The sequence below is a fragment of the Balaenoptera musculus genome, chromosome 1 (genome assembly GCF_009873245.2).
Source record: "Balaenoptera musculus isolate JJ_BM4_2016_0621 chromosome 1, mBalMus1.pri.v3, whole genome shotgun sequence".
Taxonomy (NCBI): Eukaryota; Metazoa; Chordata; class Mammalia; order Artiodactyla; family Balaenopteridae; genus Balaenoptera; species Balaenoptera musculus.
In genome coordinates this window covers 57,899,601-57,911,769 of record NC_045785.1, presented here as the reverse complement: position 1 = coordinate 57,911,769, position 12,169 = coordinate 57,899,601, and the positions used below count along the sequence as shown (strand labels likewise).

Sequence of the window (12,169 nt, the reverse complement as noted above, 5' to 3'; positions counted from 1 at the left end):
AACAGTTGGAGGGAAATGACAGTCTCATTTATATTTTACAGGTGCCACCATGGTTGCATTGGGAAAATACTGCTGGGCACAAGAGTGACAGCAGAGAGAGCAGATAGAAGAAGATGAGGGATGTAGAGAAGTAGTTCAGATGAGAGATGAAGGGGCCTTGGACTAGGGTAGATGTGATGAGGAAGGAAGTGGTTGGATTTGGAATGTATTTCAAAGAAAGATCCAATGAGATGTGCTGAGATATCGGGAATGGGGAATGAGAGAAAGAAAAGTCAAAGATGATTGCAGAGTTTTTGGCCTAAGCCTCTGGCTGAATGGAAATGAGAAAACCTGGGGAAGGAACAGATTGGAAAGGAAGTGGAAGCAAACATTTGGTTTTGAATATGTTTGAAATTCCCATGATATAGCTAACTGCAGAAATCATGTAGCAGTTGGATATATAAATCTGGAGCTCAGGGAAGAGTTTGGGGTCTGTACTATAAATCTGGAGGACATCAACCTATAGATAATAAAAGTTGGGAGACTGGATGATATAAACTAAAGGTGAGTGTCTGAGATCTGAGTCATAGCATTTAGAGGTCAGAAATATCAAATTATATAATTATTATAATTACATACCATCAATAGTTAAAGAATTTAGTGGAAAAAAATTTCTGTTTACAGTAAATAGATTCTGTGATCCTATCTGGTATACTATTCTGGAATCTGAGCTGACCCTAACTGCATATCCCACCACTATGACTCAGCAATGTCCCCAATATCTCATTTAACAAATTTCCAATGTATTTTTCTAAAAGGGTTAATTAGCTTGTGAACAGTAGTTTCCTGAGTGCCCTCAATTTTATGACAACAGCAGTTTTCTCTCTCTGTTTCCAGTGATTACCACTAATATTTTCAGCTCCTGCTTAATCAGTCCCAATCTTTTACACTTTGTACTATAATATATTAAAACAATAACATTAAAATCTTTATAACTGGGACTTGACCACATTTCTCCAAATTTATTTTTAGATTAGTTTTGTAAATTTTCTGATTATTTTAATTTAGATTAATTTTATTTCTTTCAGATATGTCTCCTTCAAAAATATGCTTGAACCTAAAAAGAGTGATTTTGAAAAGTCAAATTTAAGACCACACTTTGCACCAACAAAAATAAAAATTCAAGAAATCAAGTCAGTAGGTAATGCTGTGTATATTTACCTCTGTTTCGATGTATTAATGAAGTGCTTTTATTACTTTATAATTTATTAATGGTTGTCTTATAAGTTCTTATAATTTGATGTTTCTGTTGAAAGCATTTGCTTGAAAGCCTATGGGTTATAACTGCAGTGTAAAAGATGTCAGTGAGCTATAAAGAAGAATTTCCTAAGAGAAAGAGATGATAAATGTCAGAATAGACATTTGTACAATTCACAAATTAAGAATATATTTTTATGTTTATTTTTCTGGAAAGAAAATCTTTGGATTTCCTTTCAGCTCAATCCTGAGTTTTCTTGTAATTGTTTTAAAAAAATCACTCAAGCTTGTACATCTTACTTAGTAGAAATTTACTTTACAGGAACTGTAAAGGAACTCACTTTCCTAGAAACTTAAGGAATCTGTGAGCTAGGAACCAGCGTTATAGATCCTCAGAAAATTTGAATGTTTTATGTTGTCTTTGTTTTTCTCTCTCTGGCATTATCAAAAAAACCATCTAATTGTGTCATGCTCATCAGCAACCCTGACTGAGGCTCCTTGAATCCACATCGCCCCATATTACCTCATTTCTGTGACTCTTCATAATCTAATTCCTCAAAAGATTTGTTTACGTATACTGTCTCCACTCCCTCAACTTTTGTTTAAACTTCAGCCTACTCCAAATTGGTCTTGCCTCCACCATTCTACTGAAGTTACACTGATTAAGAGTACCAGTGATCTCCATGTTGCTAAATCCAAAGGATATTTTTCTGCCACCTCTCAATACCAGTATAGTTAGTTGATCACTCCCTCCTGCTTAAAACTCTGTTTTTCTGCTATCTCACCCTTTCTCAGTCTCTCTTTTTAATTTCTCTTCTCCATCCTTAAAATACTGTATTTGCTCAGAGCTCAATCCTGAGCCTGCCTCTGCTTCTACATTGTTTCTCCTTGGGTGATCTAATCCAGTCTTACGGATTAGATCACCCAACCGTATTTTAAATCTCTATGGTTTAAAATACCGTAGAGATACCGTTAAATCCTTCATTTATATCTCAATCCAGACTAATCCTCTGAAGGGCAGGTGCCTACACTGAGCTACCTATTTGATATCTCCACTCAAACTTCTCATTACATCTTAAACCTAATATCCAGAACTGGTCTCGTGATTCCCTATCCTAGCCATCCTCTCAAACTTTCTCTCCCATCCCCTCCCCGCAACAGCATTCCATTCTCAGTACATTGGGCCAATTTGCGCCAACTGGCTCAAGTCTAAAACCTAGAAGCAATCCTTGATCTCTCCTTTCCCTCCTCCCCAAAGTTCAATATATCAACAAGCTCTTTTCATTCTAACTCATCTTGAATTAATCTGTTTTCACCATGTCTGCTGTCACCACCCTAATCCAAATCATCATCATCTTTGTGTGTCAACTATAGTAGCTTGCCGACAGGTATTTTTTCTTTCATTCTTGCCCTCTTTCTAATCACTTTCCTTTTTTATTAAACCATTTAAAATTATGAAATAACATGCATTATGAAAAGTGAACATAGCATAAAATGTACAGTATAATAACCAATTATTAAAAAAACACCTATATAACCATATTGCACATCAAGAAATAGAGCATTGCCAACATCACCACTTGACCTTTCCCAAATCACCTCTCCCTTCCTTGTCCCTAGGAGTTACTACTGTCCTGATTTCTGTGGTAATCACTTCCTTACTTTTCTTTAAATGTTTACCATCTATTGTTTGCATCTCTAAAGAATATTGTTTAGTTTGCTTGCTTTTTACTGTATATGAATGTAATCATGCCGTATGCATTCATTTGTATTTTTTTTCCTTAGCATTGTTTGTAAGATTCACTCATATTGTTCTGTGGAGGTGTAGTTGCTTCATTTTCATTGCTGTTAAGTATTCCATTGCATGAATATATCACACTTTGTCCGTACTACTCTTGAAATTTGGGGTTTTTAGTTTGTCAGTCATTGCAATGCTGAAATGAATATTTTTGTTTAGGCATCCTGCTGCATCTGTGTAAAAGTTTCTTGAGAGTGTATATCCAGGATTTACATTACCGGGGATGCTTATCTCCACCTATAATAGATAATGTCAACTTTCTAAAGTGTTTTTACCAATGTATGCTCCCATCAGATTTGTGAGGGTTCTTTTTGTTCTGCTTCCTAACACTTGGAATTGTCAGTTTTCCATTTTAGCAATCTACTGGGTATATAATAGTATATCATTATGGTTTAATTTGCATTTCTGTGATTACTAATAGGTTTGAGAACTTTTTCATAGACTATTGACAAATTGGATTTAAACTTTTGGAAATCATCCAAGTTTTACCTTATTTCAAAATTAGTTTTTTATCCTTTTCTTGTTGATTTTCAAATATATTCTTTTTACTAGTTCTTTGTTGGTTTTGTGTGTTGTGAATATCTTCCCCTTTTCTATAGGTTTTCTTTTCACTCTCTTTATGGTGTCTTTTTGATGAACAAAAATTCTTCCACTTTAATAAGGTCAAATATACCAAATCTTTTCTCATTTGATAAGTACTTTTTGTACCATATCTAAGAAATCTTTTCCTACTCTGTGGTCATGAATATCTTTTTCTATTTATCTTGCAAAAGATTTTAGTTCTTCTTTTTACCTTTAGGTCTAAAGTCTACCTGGAATTACATTTTGAGTGAGGTAAGAGTCAAATTTAGTTTTTGTTCATGTGAATACCCAGCTATCCCAGCGTGGTATTAAAAAGGCTATTCTTTCCCTAATGCTCTGGGCTCTTTGTTCTGGAGTTCTCATTATGTTTCATTATATTATTTATCCATTTCAATATGAATACCACACAACATTAATTTCTGTAGCTTAAAATAACCCTTGATATCTGGTAGAGCAAGTCTTCCCACCTTGCTCTTCAAGAGTATCATGGTTATTTTCTGTTTTCCATTATGATTTCTTCTTCTGACCCATTGGTTATTTAGAAGTTTATGTCTTAATTCAAAATATATGAGGCTTTTCTAATTATCTTTTGTTTATAAATTTTTAGCACAATTACATTGTAGTTTGAGGATATACTCCATAGGATTTCAGTCCTATGTAATTAGTTAACACTTGTATTTTCATCCAGCATATGGTCGATTGTTGTAAATGTTCAGTATGTGCTTGAAAATAAAGTATATTCTGCGGCTGTTGGGTGCAGTGTTCTACATATGTCTTTTAGGTCAGATTTCTTCATTGTTTTTCAACTCTTCTATATCCTTACTGATTTTTCTGCTTGCTTATTCTGTCAATTGCTGAGACGTTTCAGACTTATTTATTTTTTCCTTGTAGAGTTATCAAATTTTGCTTTACAGATTTTTAATATAGTTTAGGCTGTGTTATTAATTGCATAAAATTTTAGAGTTATTATATATTTGTAGTGAATTATTATATATTTCTAGTGAATTATATATTTCTAGTGAATTGAACCCTTTTAAATTACGAAGTGATTGTCTTGTTATCCAATATTACTGTAGTTACCCCAGCTTTCTTTTGGCTAACATTTACATGGTATATCTTTTTCCATCATCTTGTTGCCACATTTCTGTAACATTATGATCTCTTACATAAGAGACTTATCTCTTGTAAACATCAAATTGTTAGATTTAAAAATCTACTCTGTAATCTTTGTCTTTGAAATGGAGCATTTAGTCCATTTGTACTTAATGTAACTACTTATATCTTTGGATTTAAATCTGCCATCTTATTTTGTTCCTTCTATCTCTCCTGTTGATTCTGTGTTTCGTTTTATTTTCTCTTATGTCTTATTTAGGATTGAGTTTTTAAAATTTAAACTTTTACCCTTTACTAATTTGGTAGTTATGCATTCTGTTTCTATTCTTTAAATGATTACCCTAGAAATTACAATATTCATCCTTTCAAAATATATTGTTACCCTCCTTCTGGACAATAAAGGAATCCTAGAACATGTTAATTATTTTACTGCCATACTGAGTTTTATGTTATTACTAAAGTCCAAAGTCTCACCTAAATATCGTCTAAATCAGCTATGGTGAGACTCAAGATATGATTGATCCTGAGGCAAAATTCCTCTCCAGCTTGAACCTGTGGAATCAAACAAATTATGTGCTTCCAAAATACAGAGTTGGGACAGGAATAGGATAGACATTCTCATTCCAAGAGGGAGAAATCGGAAAGAAGAATGGAGTAGTGGTTCCCAAGGAAGTTTAAAACCTACTAAGACAAACTTCATGAGATCTTAAGGCTCAAGGATAATCCTCTTTGGCTTGATGCTCTGCCTTCCTGACCCACTGGGGCAGAGGTCCTGCTCTCACAACTCTGCTGGATCGAGGGTCACATCTCCCCCACTTCCCCACTGGGACTCTCCTAGGCCAGGATTTCATCCCCAGGACTATCTAGTGGGAGTGTTGGCCCACCCCCAAGGGCTCCATAGGCAGAAACTGAGGCAGTGGCCTCTGATTTTGAAACTGAGGCAGGCCTGATGATCTTTGAGTCACCTTCATGGTCATTCTTCCCTTGTCTTGAGGAATAGCACGTTTGCAGTGCATAGCTCTGTGATCCTATCCTGTAAAACCCAAGAAGTTCGACAGCCTTCCTTCATTTTATCCTGTCTCTATCCCCTTCACTTTAAACTGGCAGTGTCTCTGCTGGGATGGCTGATTAGGTCCATGTTGCACACCCATACCAATCTCCTTATCTCCTTTTCAAACGGTCAGTGCACCACAGCCTTAGTGTTCTCTTTTGAACGTGATTTCTCAGTTTTTGTAATATGAGAATTTTCTAAATTCTTAAGTTCTGGTTCCATTTTGCTTAACAATTTTGTCTTCAATTCATTTCTCTCGTCTTGCATTTTACTACAAGCAGTCAGGAGAAATCAAGCCTCTTCTTTAACACTTTGCTTAGAAATCTCAGCTAACTATCCAATTTCATCACTCACAAGTTCTACCTTCCACAAAAAACCAGAACACAAACACAAGTCAGCCAAGTTCTCTGCCACTTTATAACAAGGATCACCTTTGCTCCATTGTCCAATAGCATGTTCCCCATTTCTGTCTGAGACCTCATCAGGATGGCCTTTACCATCCGTATTTCTACCAACATTTCTGCATATGGTTATTCATGTATTCTCAGTGAAAATGGAAGCTTCCTCAATGGCTCTCCTCTTTCTTTCTGAGTGCTCACCAGAATTGCCTTTAAAAATCTCTTCATGGCCATATTAGCTTTTTCTAGCATGCACCTCACAACTCTTTTGGCCTCTACCCACTACCCAGTTCCAAAGGTTCTTTTATATTTTTAGGTATTTGTTACAGCAGCACCCCACCTCTCAGTCCCAATTTCTCTCTTATTCAGGCTGCTATAACAAACTACTATAAACTGGGTGGCTTAAACAACAAATATTTATTTCTCACAGTTCTGGAGGCTGGAAGTCTGAGATCAGTAGGATCAGGTTCTGTTGAGAGTCTTCTTGGTTTGCAGACAGCCACCTTCTTACTTTATTCTCACATGGCAGAGAGAGCATTATTCTCATCAAGGGCATTCTACCCTCATCACCTCATCTAAACCTAATTACCTCCCCAAAGCCCAACTCCCAAAACCACCACACTGAGAATTAGAGCTTCAACATATGAATTGTGGGAGGGACACAAACATTCAATCCATAGCAACTACCCTATCTAAATTATACCTCCCTCTAATGCTGCCCCTCACCAAAATCTGTCTATGTCTGTCACAGCATGCATCTCAATTTATAATTGTTCACTCCTTTGTTTCTTTACTTAATTCTTTTCTGTACTATCCAATAAAATGTGTGCATCATTGGGCAGAAATCACAATTCCAGAGTCCAGCACCAGTGCCTGGCACATTGCAGGTGATCAACAAATAACTGTTGATTGAAGGAATACCAGATGTAAGTTTGTTACATCTATTATCTCATTTAATCCTCACAGCATCCCTGTTACATAAGTACTATTATTTCCACTTAACAGATGGGGAAACTAAAGCTCAGAGGGGTTAAATGATTTTCCTAAAGCTACATAACTCACAAACAGAAAAGTAGTTTTTGGTCCGAGGCTATCCACATCCAAAGTCTGCATGCTTGACCCTACGTTATACCTACTTTAAAAAAAAATCCATTATATGTTAATCCAAATTAGTAAAACTCATAATTGGATATGGGGGATTCAGGTTGAGGGGAATCTTTCTCTTTTCAAAGGAATTAATGAGAAGATTTATTTGACTATCAAGTATGATTCTGTTTGATTTAGAAATCATTTTTTTCTAAGAAAATACAGCTTTATTGTATAATAGTAATTGAATGTTATATTCTGTTAATAGAAATTCTTTTTAAAAGCAAATTATTCTAGAATATATTTAGCTCTAACAAACTACATTTCTAAAAAGTTTACAAGTAGAGAAAATGGTTTGTTGAGTTAAATTAGAAGTAGTCTAACAGTACAGAAATATCATTTATGTTTGGATTTGTTTCTTTAGAGCCAGTAGAAGAATATCTAAAATCAAGATCTATTAGATCTTTTCATTATCTTAAGGATACAACTGAGGTAGGTTTAATTTGCATGCTTACAATTATTTAATAGAAATTCAGATTATCACTAATAGTTTTATACATTTTTCTACAAATCCCAAATTCAAATGAATTTTAGGATTCAGAAGCATAAAATTTTAAAGTGATTTCATCTCTGATATTATGCAAAACTATATATGGCAATAATAGAGAAAATAATATGTTATTTGTTGGACAGGCAATACAGTGGAAATTATTTATTGAATATGAGAAGTACTAGCAGTTATCATAAAGTCAGTTAAGACAGGGCCTCATAGAAAATTATACATGCATAATTTAAATATTGTATTTTAATTTAGAATATGAAAATATACATCCATTTGTTAATCTTTTGATATATAGCCAAGACCATTTCTGTTATAGTTATTTAACTCACATAATTACAATAGCAATGATTATAACAGGTTTAGCACCAATACTATTGGGAACATTTTTTAAAAATTTATTTTATTGAAGTATAGTTGATTTACAATGTTGTGTTAATTTCTTCTGTATAGCAAAATGATTCAGTTATACATATATATACATTCTTTCATATTCTTTTGCATTATGGTTTATCACAGGATATTGAATATAGTTTTCTGTACTATGCAGTAGGACCTTGTTGTTTATCCATTCTACATATAATAGTTTGCATCTGCTAATCCTAAACTCCTAATCCATCCCTCCCCTACACCTCTCCCTCTTGGCAACCCCAAGTCTGTTCTCTATGTCTGTAGCACCAGCACTATTGACTCTTGCTAACAACCTGAGCAGAGGTACATGGGCATCCTGAAAAGTGACCAACCAGCCTTGACCATTGAGCATGCCTGGATTTTATTCAGGAGGTTTTATCCAGGAGACTAGAGAGAGAAATTAATACAGAGAATCAGCAAAGGGAAATCATTTAAGAGAGTCTCTTAGGTGTTAATTTACTTATTATTGGTATTATTATTTAATTAATTTATTTATTTTTTAAACACAAAAGGGAATTCATTGGCTCATGTACATGAAATGTCCAGGGCTGTCTAGCTTCAGACACAGCTGGATCCAGGGGCTGATATGATGCCATAATGGCTCAGTCTCCATCTCTCAACAATGGTTTCCTGCCTTGGCTTTCCACTCTGTGGCAAGATGGCAGCTGAAGTGCTGGACCTCCTTCCCCTCTTCTCAGCAGGCTCTTTCTTTTTTTTTTTTTAACATCTTTATTGGAGTATAATTGTTTTACAATGGTGTGTTAGTTTCTGCTTTAGAAAAAAGTGAATCAGCTATACATATACATATATCCCCATATCTCCTCCCTCTTGCGTCTCCCTCCCACCCTCCCTACCCCACCCCTCTAGGTGATCACAAAGCACCAAGCTGATCTCCCTGTGCTATGCGGCTGCTTCCCACTAGCTATCTATTTTACATTTGGTAGTATTTGTAAGTCCATGCCACTCTCTCACTTAATTTACTTATTATTAACCCTGTTTATTGCTAATTTGGAGAATGAAACATGAAGAAATACATACTTTGCACCATAATTAATAACATGTTATCATTTTATTGCATATTTATACCTTTTATACTTTTTAAAAATATTGACAAAATACACTGTCTGGCTTATTAGTTCTATCCTCATCTACCTGTTTTATATAGGTTTGTGTTTAATAAAAATCTCCCAAGAAATATAAATATATTGTAACATCATCATGATTACTCAGCACAATAAATTTACTAACATCTTATATAAAACATTTTAACTTTTAAAAAACAAATTAAAATATACATATGCCTTTTTAAATTAAATTATACAGAAAGGCTAATAAGAACACAAAGCCCTTGCACCCATTCTTCCTGTTCTAATTTCCTCTTTTCAGAAACAACCATGTTTAACCTTTTGGGGTTTCAATTCCTCTTATGATTAACTCTATAATTCTAAAGAATGAGCTTCTACTGCTAATTTTTTATTTTTTTATTTAATTTTTTTAATTTAAGCATTATCTACTGCATAATCAAAAACAAAGATTTGAATTAGTTTATTTACACTACATCTCACCTCTTTCCCTCTCTCCTCTTCTGTATCTTCGATAGTTACTTTTCTGCTTCTTCTGTTTTAACTTTGAAATAATATATCTAAATACTTTTTTCTTTTTTTTTTTTTTTTTAAATACTTTTTTCTTCCCTATCAACTTTAATCACTAACTCCTGATTCCTCTTTACATAAGATGAAAGATCTTAGCAGTTTTAGCCTTTCCTCCACATCTTCTTCCCTAGGTCAAGTATATCTTTATTTTTACATTTTTGAGGTCAATGATTATACTCACTTTGCAACTCTGATTAAGCCTTTATGTTTTGTCTATAGATTAATTTTAAAACTAAAAACGCTATAAACAGCATTTATATTATTACATTTTTGTAAATAATTGTTTATTGTAGAACAAAGTAGTGTGCTAGGACTATGTTTCTTCTCAATGGATACAGTATAAAAACAATAGGCTCTCTTTTCTAATTCTCCATCAGTTACTAAAAAATAATGCCATATATTAATTTCCCTTATGTTTAGATCTTGACTGTCTTGTATACTTTTTCTGGAGTTCCTAGTTGCCTTTCTTTTTTCTTGTGGTGAATGATAATAATAGCAAACATCTATGTAGTACTTGAGTGTGCCAAGCACTGTTCAAATGCATATATATACCCATATATTCAAAGATATATATATAATATATAATAAATGTACAATATATTCATTTATATGAAGTATATGTATACATGTATGATTTACACCTTCAAGAACCCAGTGAAATAAGTACTATTATTATTCCTATTTTATACATGAGAAAAAAGAGGCACAAAGAAAATAAGGAACTTGGCTGAAATCAAATTATAAGTAACAGTGCCAGGAAGAACCCAGCAGTCTAATTCATGCTCTTTACCCCTAAGATATGCCGCCTCCAATATGTGAATATGATTAAGTTTCCTTTCTCATTCTGTTTAGTGGAATCCATTCCCGTCTTCTTGGAGGAATTGTTCATGGAGCCCAGAGACTTCTTGCTCTACATTTGACTCACTGCTTTTAAGCCTGCTCTGCAGTTGTCACTGGGTCATCCCACTCCTGGTTTAGTTTCCAGGTTCTAATATCCCATGCCTTATTTCTGCTTGGATTTAATCTTTACTTTCCTAAACTACATCTTCAAGAAACTTCCCTAGAAATGGTACATGAATGTCTGAGAGTGTATTTATTTTCCCCATATACTTGACTGATAATTTGGCTGAGTAGAAAATCTTTTTTTCTCTAAACTTCAGAGACAATGCCCCACTGTCCTATACCATTCAAAGTTGCTAATGAAAAGTTCCAGGTCTTTTGTGAGTGATATTTTTTTCTCTGGAAAACTTTAGGATCTTCTCTTTATCAATGTTGTTTTGAAATGTCTTGAGGTTATGCCTAAGTGTGCTTTATTCAGGTCTAAAAAACGTCTTTCCATTACTTCTTTTATTTATTTATTTATGGCTGTGCTGGGTCTTAGTTTCTGTGCGAGGGCTTTCTCTAGTTGCGGCAAGTGGGGGCCACTCTTCATCGCGGTGCGCGGGCCTCTCACTATCGCGGCCCCTCTTGTTGCGGAGCACAGGCTCCAGACGCGCAGGCTCAGCAACTGTGGCTCATGGGCCTAGTCGCTCCGCGGCATGTGGGATCTTCCCAGACCAGGGCTCGAACCCGTGTTCCCGGCATTAGCAGGCAGACTCTCAACCACTGCGCCACCAGGGAAACCCCCTGAAGCCCTCTCCATTACTTCTTTTCCATTTTCCTTTCCACTATTTTTTCTGTTCTCTAATGGCCAAATACTAGACATCTTGGATTGATTCTCTACATCACTTTTCTCTATTTTTGTCTCTTTGAAAATTTTCCCTGTATTATGGAACATTTCCTTAACTCTTTCTTCTGGTCTTTTTATTGCATTTTTGTTCAGTAATCGAATTTTAAATTTCAAAATTTTCTTTATTGTTCTTGGTTATGTTTTTTTTTTAATTTTCATAGAATCCTATTAACATTTGTTCTCTAATTTCTCTGAGGAGAGTTCATATTTTCTTAAGTTATTTTCTGTTTCTTCAATTATCTGTTTCTTCTGGTATTCTTTTTGTTCTGTCCTTTTTGATTATCATCATATGTACCTTTGAAGTTGCTGATTTTTATCATATCTGGTAAATCTTCATTTGTTCATATTTAAAAATAAAGATATGAGTTAATTTTTCCATGAAACTGCCATTAATTTTATAAATAAGTCTCTCTCCAGAATTGAACACTAACTGTTCTGTGTATATGGTAGAGTTCTCAACCAGCTAGCTTTACTTTAGGATCAGAAGGCAGAGAGTAGGCAGTTTGCCTGGTAGCCTTCCTCCCAGATGCTAACATGTGAAGAGCTTTACTTTG

General features: G+C 34.5%; 1 protein-coding gene across 1 annotated transcript in view; it reads left to right on the top strand.

The window, feature by feature from the left end:
- C1H1orf141 (chromosome 1 C1orf141 homolog) overlaps window positions 1-12,169 on the top strand; it is a 45,799-nt gene that overhangs the window by 20,555 nt on the left and 13,075 nt on the right. Inside the window, exons 3-4 of the mRNA XM_036830346.1 lie at window positions 1,068-1,180; window positions 7,689-7,756. Of these exons, the coding sequence (XP_036686241.1) occupies window positions 1,068-1,180; window positions 7,689-7,756 (181 nt within the window). The remainder of the gene's footprint in view (window positions 1-1,067; window positions 1,181-7,688; window positions 7,757-12,169) is intronic.